General features: G+C 39.4%; 1 protein-coding gene across 1 annotated transcript in view; it reads right to left on the bottom strand.

The window, feature by feature from the left end:
* myo3b (myosin IIIB) overlaps positions 1-17,411 on the bottom strand; it is a 136,727-nt gene that overhangs the window by 77,159 nt on the left and 42,157 nt on the right. The window contains exons 17-20 of the mRNA XM_079880261.1: positions 17,208-17,228; positions 15,037-15,114; positions 6,847-7,052; positions 501-612 (exon numbers count right to left, since the gene is read on the bottom strand). Coding sequence (XP_079736387.1) covers positions 501-612; positions 6,847-7,052; positions 15,037-15,114; positions 17,208-17,228 — 417 coding nt within the window. The remainder of the gene's footprint in view (positions 1-500; positions 613-6,846; positions 7,053-15,036; positions 15,115-17,207; positions 17,229-17,411) is intronic.

Here is a 17,411-nt window from a genome sequence, read left to right as displayed (position 1 = left end):
TATACCTCACAATGAACACTCTACCTTAATGTGTCTGTCCGAATATAATCGCAATCAATGGGTTGGGGATGAAAGGGGACACAAGAATGTGAAGAAAGAAACCATGACCTGGAAGTATTGATCTGACAGGCAATGCACTAAAAGAGAAAGATAGATTTGTTTTCTGTGTTATTAAAGGTAAATTACATAACATATATATCTATAGTAGACATCTCACTTAACCTTCTATGAGACACAAAGTCAGATATGTGTACAGCTTGTTTAGTTAGTTGGACAATGTCTAGAGCTCTTCCTGCCTGATCCACAGCTCTAGGTATATATTGTTAGGAGCACAATAAAAGGGGAATACCTGTCATACACTGTAAAAAAGGAATTTTCAAAGTTGTACAAGTTTTGTTTAATCATGTTCAATTCAATGTGTTACATGCAGATTCTTTGTCATTTCTGAGTGAAAAAAAAAATTTGTTTTAGTGTAGTAACTTTTAAATCACAAACTCTACCTTAGTCTTGCCCAGGACCCAGTGTTCCAGCTTGGCTTTCTGCAGTATAATGATGGCGTTCTCTTTACTGCCTTCTGGCATCTGATGGGCACGAAAGGCCAGATAGTAATACCTACAAGAAAACAAGATGATCAGACGCAAATTACACCAGTCAAAAAAGCACAGTGTTAAACAAACCTCAATCCCCAGCTCAAACCTTCATTCAACTTGACTGATCATACTGTAAGTTGTACTGGGGAAATACAATATGTACCGGTAATTGTTTTGATGCTTTCTTCTATACAAGTTTAATGTGCAAGTAGGTATTAAGTCAAAGGTTTGAACATTGCTCTGTTTGCTTGCAGAAAGCGGTAGTTTGGAAACAATGGCTCTGTTCAGAATACCATTGAAGTATCACATGAAGTATGTGTACTGTGCACCAACTTTTACTACTACATTTGCCAAAATTTGCAGCATACAACACACACTGCACTCAAAGAGGTCTACTGTAGATAATACTAGGAGAATCGGTCAACTGCTGCAGTATTAAGTATGAACACTATTAAGTACTCTTCGCTCACATGGTGGCTACAGGCACCCAGTTATGTGGCCAGGGTGTTTTTATGTGTCATAGAAAATTGGCATATTTTCATTTTAATCTAATATTTTACTAATATATAATTAAATAGAGTGTTGCAGTAATGCCAATTTTGTAAGCCAACCTGAAAGTTAGCATCACCTACCCTGGTAATCCAGAGTTCTTGCGAGAGCAAGAATTTGCTCAGCGAGTTACTCTGGTGTCGAGTAATGATGCTCATTAAATATGCCCCTCGATCTGAGTTGCACCAATCACATCGGGTTTTCTGATATAGGCGGGCCAGAGGCGAGCTAAACAGATGACGACAGCGCTGTGACGTCGAAATCATTAGTAAACATTTCAAGATGGCTATGGATGAACACCAGTTGTTTGAAACGGCTTTGGCCACTACAATGAACGAGTTAGACGTGGCTTTTTATCTAAAACAGGAACAGAAGACGCCGCTCGAATCGTTCCTTTGCAAGAAGGACGTTTTTGCTGTTTCGGCAACCAGATACGGTAAGAGTATATTCAGAGAATGTCTAATAAGGTTAGCTCCGCTGGTAGCTGGGGTTTATTGTTGTGATTGGTCGCAGTGTTATCCAATTGCGTGCAGCGAGATTTTCAAATGCACGCTTGGTGCCGCCCCTCAAGCTTGGCGATTTTCATTAGTCAACGCCAGACCATTAATCTTTTAGATTTAGGTCTGGATTTCCAGGCTAAGCATCACCCTGAATCCCTCCAGGATTTTTCCATTGGCTTTTGGATAATTAATAAGCTCTTTGACCGAAAGTTCATCATGATAATCTTCACAAATGAACACAACTTCAGCTACAACAACAACAGCTAAACGTAGGCTATAAAAAAACAACACCACAGTCACATGACTTCAACGTCACCATCATGAAGCTTCCAACAACTCTTTCAATCTTTATTTAAAAAACATCAATTTTCCCTGAAAGTTTGGTTACAATAGTTTGCAAGACTGCGTTTATAAACACAAGCAGACTAGTGAGTAGATGAGGTTATCTGTTCGATGTCATGATTATTGGGTTAACGTCCTGACAACCTTTATAGTAATTTCAAGACAAGTAAAAGCTTTTAAAAAATCACAAATGGGGTATTACTGGTGTATATTATGCATTTTTTTATTAAAATGTGAAAATATCTTGAGTTAACATTTTTAAATCGGTTTTTGGTTAAATGCCTGAAATAAGGTGTGACTCTGATGACGTATTTTTTGTAGTATATAAAAAAAATGATTGACGTCAGGATGATGTAACGGAGAGCTAAAATGCTAACTTGTTTCCATGTTTTTGCCTAAACATATAGTGCTGGGCAACGATTAATCGCATTCAAAATAAAAGTTTGTGTTTACATAATATATGTGTGTGTACTGTGTATAATTATTTTGTATATATAAATATACACACATGCATGTATATATTTAAGATTTTTTTTTAAATTTATATATCAAATATTTATATTTATATATATAGGCTAATCTAAATTACAGTACCAGTCAAAAGTTTGGAAACATTACTATTTTGAATGTTTTTGAAAGAAGTCTCTTATGCTCATCAAGCCTGCAGTTAAAAAAAAACAAAAACAAAGAAAAACAGTAATATTATGAAATATTATTACAATTTAAAATAATGGTTCTCTTTTTTAATATACTTTAAAATGTAATTTATTTTTGTGATGCAAAGCTGAATTTTCATCAGCAAGTACTCCAGTCTTTGGTGTCTTATGATCCTTCAGAAATCATTCTAATATGCTGATTTATGATCAATGTTGGAAACAGTTGTGCTGCTTAATATTTTTTTTATAACCTGAGATACTTTTTTCAGGATTATTTGATGAATAAAAAGAACTGTATTTATTTAGAATAGAAATCTTTTGTAACAATATACACTACCGTTCAAAAGTTTGGGAACAATAACTTTTTTTTTTTAAGAAATTAGTACTTTAATTCAACAAGGATGCGTTAAATTGATAAAAGGTGATGGTAACGATTTATATTGTTAGAAATGTTTTTATTTTGAATAAATGCTGTTTTTATGAATAAATGCTGTTAACGTTTTACTCATCAATGAATCCTGAAAAAAGTATTCCAAAAAAATATATTAAACAGCACAACTGTTTCCATCATTGATAATAACTGAGTATCAAATCATCATATTAGAATGATTTCTGAAGGATCATAAGACACCAAAGACTGGAGTACTTGCTGATGAAAATTCAGCTTTGCATCACAAAAATAAATTACATTTTAAAATATATTAAAAAAGAGAACCATTATTTTAAATTGTAATAATATTTCATAATATTACTGTTTTTGTTGTTGTTGTTTTTTTTTTTTTTTTAACTGCAGGCTTGATGAGCATAAGAGACTTCTTTCAAAAACATTAAAAATAGTAATGTTTCCAAACTTTTGACTGGTACTGTATATATAAATATATACAGTATAAACAAATATTTCTTAACATGCATGTGTGTGTATTTATATACATAAAATAATTATACACAGTACACACACATATATTATGTAAACACAAACTTTTATTTTGAATGTGATTAATCATTGCCCATTTAACTAAATATATTTAATATTTTATAGTTTATTTTGTTAAATGTTAACTTGACACCATTCACTAAATTAAGTATCACATACCTAACATAGCAACTTATTTTTGCAATTCCGTTCACTAGTGGAGCAGAAATAACGCACCTCTGATAAAAGAGCAAGCTGAGACTATCTTTCTAGATCTCACTATGATAGCATCTTTCTGCTACAAAAAAAAAAAAAAAATTAGAAAGGTAAAGCGTCACCTGATTCTCTGATAAAACTATAAATATGGGGCTTTTGTAGCTTTGTTGTTATTGTCTGGGGGCCTTCAGTTCTACTTCTGAATACACCTTGCCTATAAATAAACTGGCATGAATCTCATAAACGAGTCTCATCGAAACATCTGAAGCTTGCGGTTGATCCTGGGTATTTATTTACCCTGAAGAGGAAGATTTCAGCCTTTGTGTTTAAGGAAGAAAACTGCCTTTGATTCCACTTGAACTGTGCTCTTTCATAATTATGTTCCTGATAGCTGTTATGTCTCTGGTAGAAATTACACAAAAAGGCTCTCCTTCACGACATCAGAGAAGGTTTTCCAGAAGAGATCCATTTGAATCCATTTCTTCATATAGAAGAAGCTGTTATTTTTACAAAGTCAGTATGGATCAGACAGGAAGAGCTCTAGACTTTATACGACTAAGGACATGCAAACGGAACGGTCACAGAGTATTTCTTTTTCATGCGAACTGGTCGGGTAAGTCTGGAGAAAATACGGATAATCAGGACACTTCTGTGATCAAAAGGACGACAGGAAAAAAAAAAAGCCTTGCATTTGAGCGGCTCCTCTGAGTGTGGAGAAATTGTCTGGGATGTTTATGTAAAAGAGATGACCTACATGTCCACCATCTCACGGCCCACGAGAGAAAGAGATGGATGGGTTGAAAGAAAACGCAAAAAAGCGAAAAGTTTATGGAAAATGAAGTGCGATTCCCTAAGCCTCGGAAAAGTAAATTTGGACCATGAATTTCCTCTGCGCTGAGAAACTTTCGGCGGATTCACTCCGCCCCTTCAAAGTACCATTTCACCACTAATTACTCAACCAGAGTCTAATTTAACATCACTTGTATTCTCAAAGGCTTAATCACCTATTATTGATAAGATTATGGTCTTCTTTCAGCACTATCAAAATATATAGATAATAAACCTGCGATGTGAGTTTCCCAGGAGCTTTAGGGAGCACTAGAGGAGAAGGTATATTCAATATGCGCTCATGGAGCTTTGATCTCTCTTAACTATCTGTCTGTCTTTCTTCCTTCTTTTTATGAAGCCCAAGAGCTCCAGCTAATTAAATCTAATAACATTCCTGTAGTCCAACAGGAACACCCGGAATAATGTCATTTTGACTGCATAACTGATGAAGCCTGGACTTGGAGTCAGAATGTTTTTTTTTTTCCTTTGCCGGATATCATAATCATTATGACCACCGTTATTAACATAACCTCTGTAAAATGGAGAAGGAGAGATTGTGCATGGTTTCTTTTTGACCCAAGTCTATAATATTATGAACTCTAGAGTCTCTCCTTCAATATGTCTAATTGATTTTATTGTCCTCCCGATGAAAATCATAAGTCCAGTCACTTAACAGCACACATACAGTAAGTTACATGCCAACGTTTACTATTCAGGGCTAAAGGGACAGTTTATCCAAAAATGGAAATTCTGTCATCATTTACTCACGCTCATGTCATTCCAAACCCATAAGACATTCGTTCATCTTTGGAACACGAATGAAGACATTTTTTAATATTCTCTCATCATTTTTGCTCATCCTTTGGAAGTCCAACCAAAAATTTCAAGCTTCAAAAAGTTAATAAAGATGATATGATAATCCATATGAACCGAGTGGTTTATTCCAAGACTTCTGAGGAGACACTATTGCTTTATATGATGAACAGATTTAATTTAAGGCTTTTATTCACATTTAATCATTGATCAGCACATGTACATAGAACTCAATATGGTAAAACATCTTAATTTGTGTTCTGAAGATGAATGAAAGTCTTAAAGTCCCGCTGTAGTAATTACTTTTATCCCTTAAAACTCATATTTGATCACCAAAATTACATATTTAAAGGTTTTTTTATGTGAAAAATATTTCTTCTTGCCTTAAAATAGCTTGTATGTAACTCTACAACCTTGTCTCATTTAATATACGCGGTTCTATGAATATGCTAATTAGCTCCGCCTCCACTCCCTCACACTAGCGCAGAGATCCACTCGCTTTCTCAAATCACTGAGGTAAACACTGCATAATGGTATCGTTCTTCACAACCTCTTACACATAACGATAATTAATATGATTAGCCTTTTGCTTGACTACATTATCAAACAGCTAATAATGTGTTGCTAATGTTACACAAACTATGTTCCCGTTCGCCATCTCAGTTTGCCTTTTAACAATCATCAGAAATGCTTTGAACAACTCAGAACGTCAGTGGAGAAAGGCACATAGTTCATCATAACATCGTAATATACATCATACACCCGCTATATTGCTAAATCTACCCGATTTTTCATATCAACAGAAAAATATTCCAGGATAACCTTGCAACTCTCAGGACTCCCCTGTTAGTTTGCTGTTATTGATATGCTAAAGCCCTCCGGCACGATGACATGATTGATTACAAGGTAGTTTGTGACGTCAGAAACACCAGCGATTTCAAAGCGTGTTTTTGAGAATGTCTTTGGTTCACTGCAGTTTTAAGGAGAAAATACTCAGCAATGGTGGTGACTTGTGAATTTACACATGGTTTGTCTTAAAGCATATTAAAAACACCACATAGACATATAAACAACACTAAAAACTTGATTTTTACCACAGGGGGACTTTTAAGGTTTTTAAACTTATCCTTTAGGTGTTTATTCAGATCCCTAACCCTAAATATGAGCAACATCGCTAATTAAATGAACCACAAAATGAAAAAAAAGCAAAAATCCCATTTTAAGTAGATCTTGTAACATAAGCTAATGAAGTGCATAAAAAATTTAACTCAACAGTATTCTCCCTGTGAATTGTCAGTCGTGTTGTGTCATTCCTAATCTCTCTCCTCCCGCTCTCATTAGCAGCTTGTTTTGTGTGATCTTCTTTTTTTCTCAGGCCCTGTGGGACAAACACAACACTCATTCTGTGAGCGTTATGTTACTCTGTGGATGTTTTCTACCTGTTAACAAACTCTTCGATGAGTATCCGGTGAGAATAACCCTGCCGGCGGATGTTGACAGTCTCTAGGATGCCGGTGTAACGCAGCTGAACCATTACACGCTCCTTATTGAATCGCAGAGCCTGGCGGTCATCATTGGGTTTGATACAGCGGACGAAATGAGGTGTGCCAACCACCATCTTAGACAGCAGGTCCATGAGAGAGTACTGAACAAGAAGATGCGTACACACACACACGTTGGGTTTTAGTGTTTTATGAGGACTTTCTAAAGACATAATGATTTTTATATAGTACAAATGGTATATTCTATCCCCTAACCTTAACTCTACCCTTAAACACAAACCCTCACAGAAAACTTTCAAAAAACAAAATTTAGTATGATTTAGAAGCTGTTGTCCTCATGGGGACCAAAAATGGACCTACAAGGACAAAGATTTCTGGTATTGCCACCCAAAAATTAAAATTCTGTCAATAATTACTCACTCTCATGTTGTTCCAAACCTGTAAGATTTTAATTTATCTCCGGTACATAAATGAAGATCTTTTTGATTTCTGTCCCTCCATTGACAGCTAAGCAACTACCACTTTGACGCTTCAAAAAGTTCATAAAAGAGATCGTAAAACTAATCCATATGAATTGAGCGGTTTAGTCCAAATTTCGAGACTCGATCGCTTTATTTGATAAACAGATTGAATTTAGGCTTTTATTCACACATTAACATTGATCAGTGAATATAAACAGAAGCTCAAGCGAACCTATTTGATGTGCAGGAACAAACCTCACTGGTTCTTGCTGAAGCTCAGGCGTGCTGTGAAACACGAGAATTGTCATGATTCCTTTCTTTCGCAGTGCTGAAGTGCCAACTAGTCTCTCCCTATGGAGGATCCCTTTACCACTCTACAGATAAAACGTTGTCGGGAAAATTCGTTTCGCGTACCTACCCTGAAGGGACAAAATAAAATTCTGTATCAAAATTGATAAGGAAAGACCAGTACTTTGTTTAGGCTTGGTTTGTAGAGAATTACAAACCTGCGCACATTCAAACGCACATAACTATAGAACCAATTCTTAATGCGCATGTGAACGCCATCAGCGTTTCTCACAGGTTCGCGTTTAAAGTCTGTGTAGTGTCGTGATGGTGTCGTCCTAGCGGGCCCTAATTTAATAACAAATGATCGTTGCGACGGAAGCGAATCAATCAAAACTAACTTTAGCTGGAAAATAACTTTATTAAAGAAACGCTATAAAGCCAAAACAATCTCTGTTACCTTAAATTATACGTTTATCTCTGTAAAGCTGCTTTGAAACAATCTACATTGTTAAAAGCGCTATAAATGAAGATGACTTGACTTGACTTGCTTCACCCTTGTCTTGTGTGGACTTTTATGTTGTTTCCTGTTTTGCGCCATGTTCTTCTACTTCTTCTTCTTTTGATGTATTATGGGGGTTGGCAATTAAACCAACTTATGGGTAATATTCCACCACCTACTGGGATGGAGTGTATAATAATAATAATAAATTGTGCCATGTTTTGTAGTCTTTTGTAGTTTTTCGTGTTGATTAGTTCCTGATTGTTCCCAGGTGTGTCTTGTTTGCCTATCACCCCCTTGTGTATACATACATCAGTGTTTCTCATGTTCTTGGTCTGGTTTTGTCCTACGTGGATGTTATGTGTGCTCTGTTTCTGAACAAGTTCTGGTTATCTCTTGTTTGAAATCTTCTGTTTGTTGCCTGGATTTACTTTTGTTGCTTTGTTTCAATAAAATAGTCACTGCATTTGGATCCTCCACTGTCATTTCTGAACAGCCTCATAACAAGAATGAACCTCATTGGTTCTTGCAGAAGCTCAAACGTGCTGCGTAACACGAGAATGAACCTCATTGGTTCTTGCGGAAGCTCAAACGTGCTGCGTAACGCGAGAATGAACCTCATTGGTTCTTGCTGAAGCTCAAACGTGATGCGTAACACGAGAATGAACATCACTGGTTCTTGCAGAAGCTCAAACGTGCTGCGTAACGCGAGAATGAACCTCATTGGTTCTTGCTGAAGCTCAAACGTGATGCGTAACACGAGAATGAACATCACTGGTTCTTGCAGAAGCTCAAACGTGCTGCGTAACACGAGAATGAACCTCATTGGTTCTTGCGGAAGCTCAAACGTGCTGCGTAACGCGAGAATGAACCTCATTGGTTCTTGCGGAAGCTCAAACGTGCTGCGTAACACGAGAATGAACCTCATTGGTTCTTGCGGAAGCTCAAACGTGCTGCGTAACGCGAGAATGAACCTCATTGGTTCTTGCAGAAGCTCAAACGTGCTGCGTAACACGAGAATGAACCTCATTGGTTCTTGCGGAAGCTCAAACGTGCTGCGTAACGCGAGAATGAACCTCATTGGTTCTTGCTGAAGCTCAAACGTGATGCGTAACACGAGAATGAACATCACTGGTTCTTGCAGAAGCTCAAACGTGCTGCGTAACACGAGAATGAACCTCATCGGTTCTTGCGGAAACTCAAACGTGATGCGTAACACGAGAATGGACCTCATCGGTTCTTGCGGAAACTCAAACGTGCTGCGTAACACGAGAATGAACCTCATTGGTTCTTGCAGAAGCTCAAACGTGATGCGTAACACGAGAATGAACCTCATCGGTTCTTGCGGAAACTCAAACGTGATGCGTAACACGAGAATGGACCTCATCGGTTCTTGCGGAAGCTCAAACGTGATGCGTAACACGAGAATGGACCTCATCGGTTCTTGCGGAAACTCAAACGTGCTGCGTAACACGAGAATGAACCTCATTGGTTCTTGCAGAAGCTCAAACGTGATGCGTAACACGAGAATGAACCTCATCGGTTCTTGCTGACGCTCAAACGTGATGCGTAACACGAGAATGAACCTCATTGGTTCTTGCAGAAGCTCAAACGTGATGCGTAACACGAGAATGGACCTCATCGGTTCTTGCAGAAGCTCAAACGTGCTGCGTAACATGAGAACGAACCTCATTGGTTCTTGCGGAAGCTCAAACGTGCTGCGTAACACGAGAATGAACCTCATTGTTTCTTGCGGAAGCTCAAACGTGCTGCGTAACACGAGAATGAACCTCATTGGTTCTTGCTGAAGCTCAAACGTGCTGCGTAACACGAGAATGAACCTCATTGGTTCTTGCTGAAGCTCAAACATGCCGCGTAACACGAGAATGAACCTCATTGGTTCTTGTGGAAGCTCAAACGTGATGCGTAACATGAGAATGAACCTCATTGGTTCTTGCAGAAGCTCAAACGTGCGGCGTAACACGAGAATGAACATCATTGGTTCTTGCAGAAGCTCAAACGTGATGCGTAACACGAGAATGAACCTCATTGGTTCTTGCAGAAGCTCAAACGTGCTGCGTAACACGAGAATGAACCTCATTGGTTCTTGCAGAAGCTCAAACGTGATGCGTAACACGAGAATGAACCTCATTGGTTCTTGCAGAAGCTCAAACGTGCTGCGTAACACGAGAATGAGCCTCATTGGTTCTTGCGGAAGCTCAAACGTGCTGCGTAACATGAGAATGAACCTCATTGGTTCTTGCGGAACCTCAAACGTGCTGCGTAACACGAGAATGAACCTCATTGGTTCTTGCGGAAGCTCAAACGTCCTGCGTAACATGAGAATGAACCTCATTGGTTCTTGCGGAAGCTCAAACGTGCTGCGTAACATGAGAATAAACCTCATTGGTTCTTGCGGAAGCTCAAACATGCTGCGTAACATGAGAATGAACCTCATTGGTTCTTGCAGAAGCTCAAACGTGATGCGTAACATGAGAATGAACCTCATTGGTTCTTGCAGAAGCTCAAACGTGCGGCGTAACACAAGAATGAACATCATTGGTTCTTGCAGAAGCTCAAACGTGATGCGTAACACGAGAATGAACCTCATTGGTTCTTGCAGAAGCTCAAACGTGCTGCGTAACACGAGAATGAACCTCATTGGTTCTTGCAGAAGCTCAAACGTGATGCGTAACACGAGAATGAACCTCATTGGTTCTTGCAGAAGCTCAAACGTGCTGCGTAACACGAGAATGAGCCTCATTGGTTCTTGCGGAAGCTCAAACGTGCTGCGTAACACGAGAATGAACCTCATTGGTTCTTGCGGAAGCTCAAACGTGCTGCGTAACATGAGAATGAACCTCATTGGTTCTTGCGGAAGCTCAAACGTGCTGCGTAACATGAGAATGAACCTCATTGGTTCTTGCGGAAGCTCAAACGTGCTGCGTAACACGAGAATGAACCTCATTGGTTCTTGCAGAAGCTCAAACGTGCTGCGTAACACGAGAATGAACCTCATTGGTTCTTGCAGAAGCTCAAACGTGCTGCGTAACACGAGAATGAACATCATTGGTTCTTGCAGAAGCTCAAACGTGATGCGTAACATGAGAATGAACCTCATTGGTTCTTGCAGAAGCTCAAACGTGCTGCGTAACACGAGAATGAACCTCATTGGTTCTTGCAGAAGCTCAAACGTGATGCGTAACACGAGAATGAGCCTCATTGGTTCTTGCGGAAGCTCAAACGTGCTGCGTAACACGAGAATGAACCTCATTGGTTCTTGCGGAAGCTCAAACGTGCTGCGTAACATGAGAATGAACCTCACTGGTTCTTGCAGAAGCTCAAACGTGCTGCGTAACACGAGAATGAACATCATTGGTTCTTGCAGAAGCTCAAACGTGCTGCGTAACACGAGAATGAGCCTCATTGGTTCTTGCGGAAGCTCAAACGTGCTGCGTAACACGAGAATGAACCTCATTGGTTCTTGCGGAAGCTCAAACGTGCTGCGTAACATGAGAATGAACCTCATTGGTTCTTGCGGAAGCTCAAACGTGATGCGTAACACGAGAATGAACATCATTGGTTCTTGCAGAAGCTCAAACGTGCTGCGTAACACGAGAATGAGCCTCATTGGTTCTTGCGGAAGCTCAAACGTGCTGCGTAACACGAGAATGAACCTCATTGGTTCTTGCAGAAGCTCAAACGTGCTGCGTAACACGAGAATGAACCTCATTGGTTCTTGCGGAAGCTCAAACGTGCTGCGTAACACGAGAATGAACCTCATTGGTTCTTGCGGAAGCTCAAACGTGCTGCGTAACAGGAGAATGAACCTCATTGGTTCTTGCGGAAGCTCAAACGTGCTGCGTAACAGGAGAATGAACCTCATTGGTTCTTGCAGAAGCTCAAACGTGCTGCGTAACACGAGAATGAACCTCATTGGTTCTTGCGGAAGCTCAAACGTGCTGCGTAACATGAGAATGAACCTCATTGGTTCTTGCGGAAGCTCAAACGTGCTGCGTAACATGAGAATGAACCTCATTGGTTCTTGCAGAAGCTCAAACGTGCTGCGTAACACGAGAATGAACCTCATTGGTTCTTGCAGAAGCTCAAACGTGCTGCGTAACACGAGAATGAACCTCATTGGTTCTTGCAGAAGCTCAAACGTGCTGCGTAACACGAGAATGAACCTCATTGGTTCTTGCGGAAGCTCAAACGTGCTGCGTAACACAAGAATGAACCTCATTGGTTCTTGCGGAAGCTCAAACGTGCTGCGTAACACGAGAATGAACCTCATTGGTTCTTGCGGAAGCTCAAACGTGCTGCGTAACACGAGAATGAACCTCATTGGTTCTTGCGGAAGCTCAAACGTGCTGCGTAACATGAGAATGAACCTCATTGGTTCTTGCAGAAGCTCAAACGTGCTGCGTAACATGAGAATGAACCTCATTGGTTCTTGCAGAAGCTCAAACGTGCTGCGTAACACGAGAATGAACCTCATTGGTTCTTGCAGAAGCTCAAACGTGCTGCGTAACACGAGAATGAACCTCATTGGTTCTTGCGGAAGCTCAAACGTGCTGCGTAACATGAGAATGAACCTCATTGGTTCTTGCGGAAGCTCAAACGTGCTGCGTAACATGAGAATGAACCTCATTGGTTCTTGCAGAAGCTCAAACGTGCTGCGTAACACGAGAATGAACCTCATTGGTTCTTGCAGAAGCTCAAACGTGCTGCGTAACACGAGAATGAACCTCATTGGTTCTTGCGGAAGCTCAAACGTGCTGCGTAACATGAGAATGAACCTCATTGGTTCTTGCGGAAGCTCAAACGTGCTGCGTAACATGAGAATGAACCTCATTGGTTCTTGCAGAAGCTCAAACGTGCTGCGTAACACGAGAATGAACCTCATTGGTTCTTGCAGAAGCTCAAACGTGCTGCGTAACACGAGAATGAACCTCATTGGTTCTTGCGGAAGCTCAAACGTGCTGCGTAACATGAGAATGAACCTCATTGGTTCTTGCGGAAGCTCAAACGTGCTGCGTAACACGAGAATGAACCTCATTGGTTCTTGCAGAAGCTCAAACGTGCTGCGTAACACGAGAATGAACCTCATTGGTTCTTGCGGAAGCTCAAACGTGCTGCGTAACACAAGAATGAACCTCATTGGTTCTTGCGGAAGCTCAAACGTGATGCGTAACACGAGAATGAACCTCATTGGTTCTTGCGGAAGCTCAAACGTGCTGCGTAACACGAGAATGAACCTCATTGGTTCTTGCAGAAGCTCAAACGTGCTGCGTAACATGAGAATGAACCTCATTGGTTCTTGCTGAAGCTCAAACGTGCTGCGTAACACGAGAACGAACCTCATTGGTTCTTGCGGAAGCTCAAACGTGATGCGTAACACGAGAATGAACCTCATTGGTTCTTGCGGAAGCTCAAACGTGCTGCGTAACACGAGAATGAGCCTCATTGGTTCTTGCGGAAGCTCAAATGTGCTGCGTAACACGAGAATGAGCCTCATTGGTTCTTGCAGAAGCTCAAACGTGCTGCGTAACATGAGAATGAACCTCATTGGTTCTTGCTGAAGCTCAAACGTGCTGCGTAACACAAGAATGAACCTCATTGGTTCTTGCGGAAGCTCAAACGTGATGCGTAACACGAGAATGAACCTCATTGGTTCTTGCGGAAGCTCAAACGTGCTGCGTAACACGAGAATGAGCCTCATTGGTTCTTGCAGAAGCTCAAACGTGCTGCGTAACATGAGAATGAACCTCATTGGTTCTTGCTGAAGCTCAAACGTGCTGCGTAACACAAGAATGAACCTCATTGGTTCTTGCGGAAGCTCAAACGTGATGCGTAACACGAGAATGAACCTCATTGGTTCTTGCGGAAGCTCAAACGTGCTGCGTAACACGAGAATGAGCCTCATTGGTTCTTGCGGAAGCTCAAATGTGCTGCGTAACACGAGAATGAACCTCACTGGTTCTTGCAGAAGCTCAAATGTGCTGCGTAACACGAGAATGAACCTCACTGGTTCTTGCAGAAGCTCAAACGTGCTATGTCTATGTCTATAAATCTGTTTATCATATTAAGCGATCATGTATCTTCAGAAAATTTGGACTAAAGCGCTCAATTCATATGGATTAGTTTTAAGATGTCTTTTTGAACGACAAGCGTCAAATGGTGCTTTTCCGTGGTACGACTTGGTGTGGCTCACTTTTGGGGTTCGGCTCACTGTGAACAGTACCTAGTACAGTACCTAGGTTCAAAGCGAGCCGTACCGATACTAAAATGTGATGTGTAAACACTGCAGATCACTGATTGGTAAGAGAGAATCGTCACTACCTGCGTCATTGAAATTTGTGACACGAGACACCAAACCCGCTAGATTTAAATAGCCAGCGACAGCCACCGCAGTATCATTTGTTCGCATAACTTTTTTAAACGACGTCGCACGCAACTTGAAAAAAGAAATGGCTGTATTGTGGTCAGTAGACGAGGTGCAGACGTTCCTCTCGTTGGTAACCGATGAGCAGTAGAGGCGCCACAACTATATTGATCAGTCTATAATGCCACCCACTTTGAAGCGGTACTAAACTGCAGTGGAAGAGCAAACTGAGCCAAAGTGAAGTGAGTCGAGCCATGCTACGAAGTGGAAAAGCGCCTGTTGTAGTTGCGTAGCTGTCAATCAAGGGACAGAAATCTCTCAGACTTCATCAAAAAGATCTACATTTGTGTCTCGAACATGAATGAAAGTGTTACGCGTTTGAAACGATATGAAGGTGAGTAATGGATGACAGAACTTTAACTTTTGGGTGAACTATCCCTTTAAAACAGAACGATAAAATACAAAACTGATAATGTGATGTGCAGAGGATTCACCCTGAAATAAGACGCCACTGTTTGTCTCCTCATGTTAGTGGTTTCCTCAGGGTGACGCATCATTTCCATTGTGTCCACCTAAACACACATAAACACACTTACTGTAGCTTAGCCTGCATGCACACATCACCAATATACAAGTACAGAGAACTGGTCACATAGAACAACATCCACTTTAGCACTAGGATGAATTATCGTTAACACTTTAGTTTAAAATTAAAATAAGGTTTCCTTAAAGCCTGGTCAGGCATATGAAGAGGAGATGGAGAGGTGGCTCTAAAAGCAGCCATATAACGTTACTTATAAACAAAAACACAGGAGATAATCCAACATCTTGATCCAAGCAACGATCCCTGAGCACGATCGGTTTAATACTGGAAAGATGTTCTTTGAAAATGAACTTCACACTTTCAACTGTTCCTAACAAGGACAAGATATGATGTGTATAACAGCCATCTCTACAACAGACCTCATGAATTTATGAAGGTGATGCATAATTTAGAGCAGGTCTATACCAGCAAAGTGTGTCTTAATATTCTATTTCATCTGAGTGTGTGAAGGCAGGTGTGTGTGATCTTTGTGTAAAACGGCTGAGAAACTGAAGGGTTGGACATGAACCCTGGCTGAGAGACAATCGAACTAACCCAGTGTTTTAATAAGACATCTGTCCCACTTCTGCTTACATGCAGGGCTTTTTACAAGAGCATCTCATCTGTGACTGAAGCAGTTTAAAAGTATCTGCAATATTAACCGGAACCAATTAATTGGGTTCTGCGCACTGGTGTCTAATTATATTTCTCTGATACAGCAGGTAGTCCGCAGGACTGTTTTAATCTTACCCGCAGAACGGGGGAAAAGGGAGAAATAATTATCCAGGGTGTTCCTTCATGGGAACAGTAACCCAGAACTGAAGTTTAGCATGAAGCAGACTGGCCAAATCCAGCTTTAAGAAGTCCTCAATCTGCACCAGATCTAAAGAAATGCAAACTTCACCTAGGCCTGTCACATTCATTCATTTTGTGCTGATGATTAATTGTAATACAATTAATTGCGATTAACAATTTAATTCTGTTTAATCCTGTTGTTTTTTTTTTTTTTTATCTCAATTACAGTGCAAGCCCAATACATTGTTTGTTTGTTTTTTTACTTGAAATAATTTATAATATAGTAATAATAAAAATAATAATACAATTGGTGCATATGATACATTTTAATGCAGTTAATATAATATAATATAATATAATATAATATAATATAATATAATATAATATAATATAATATAATATAATATAATATAATATAATAACTGGACAAGGAGACATGATATTGTGTATTTGACGGCATTTCTTTCAGTCTAAATTTCCCTTACTTGAATAAAATGTTATTGAAATTTAAACAGCACAATTATTGTGGTCTAAATAATTAGGATTAGATCAAATAACCACACTCAAATAATTAATCAATGAATCGAGGCAGGCCTAACATGGTAGAGCCACAGACCCTCGTATCTCTCAACAATAAGACCATCTCTGTTTAGTCTTGTCATAGACACGCATAATTCCCAGTCTGAGGATGTGAACAGCTCCGGACAGAACGTCCACGTGTTGTCATCTCAAGGAGACTATGGTAATTATGAAATGGCATGAATGCAGCATATGTTTCTATTGCTAGTCTATTGCAGGTGATAGGTGGTCTATCGGGGGAAGGAAAAATCTCATTTCATAGAGCATTTGATTGGACCAAAATCTATACTGTAAGATAAGAGTAATTTATATTGTTGTTCCACTTTTCTAAAAAAAAAAAAAAAAATTTTTTAAATGCATCTAAAAGTGAATTTTGTAATATTTTAGGTGTACATTAGCTGTTTTCAAAGCTAAAGACATGAACTAAAAGCTTCAAAATTTAAAATTTAAAAAAAGAGAGATAAAAAGATTATGATTGTTAAAACCTTCATTAACATTATAAGTGGACTTAAAAGGGATAGGATGTGACCCCTTTAGAGCTGCTTCTCAAAACATTGATTCAAAGTCTCAGGATTATTTAAAATAAAACTAATTATAGTTTTTAGATAGATTTTCGTCCATTGGCTCAAAGAAAAACAAAACAAAATGAAAATAAAGTAGTGGAAATTACATCAGAAAATATGAAGACGGATATGAAGAAATTCTTACCTTTAGCAGGTATTTAGGAGACTGAGAGGAGACAGGATAGTTCAGACAGATAATAGATCAAAAGTACAGAACAGTGAAGAACAGGGTCTTTTTCAATGAAAACACACAAGAGTTCAGAGGTTCTGGAGCAAATGCACTGGCAAAATAATTACATCACAATTTTGTAGTTGATGCAAAGGTATTTTACATGTGCCTGATGAAGTA

This window comes from Squalius cephalus (genome assembly GCF_949319135.1).
Source record: "Squalius cephalus genome assembly, chromosome: 9".
In the NCBI taxonomy this organism is placed as follows: domain Eukaryota; kingdom Metazoa; phylum Chordata; class Actinopteri; order Cypriniformes; family Leuciscidae; genus Squalius; species Squalius cephalus.
This window is presented reverse-complemented; position numbering and strand designations above follow the sequence as displayed.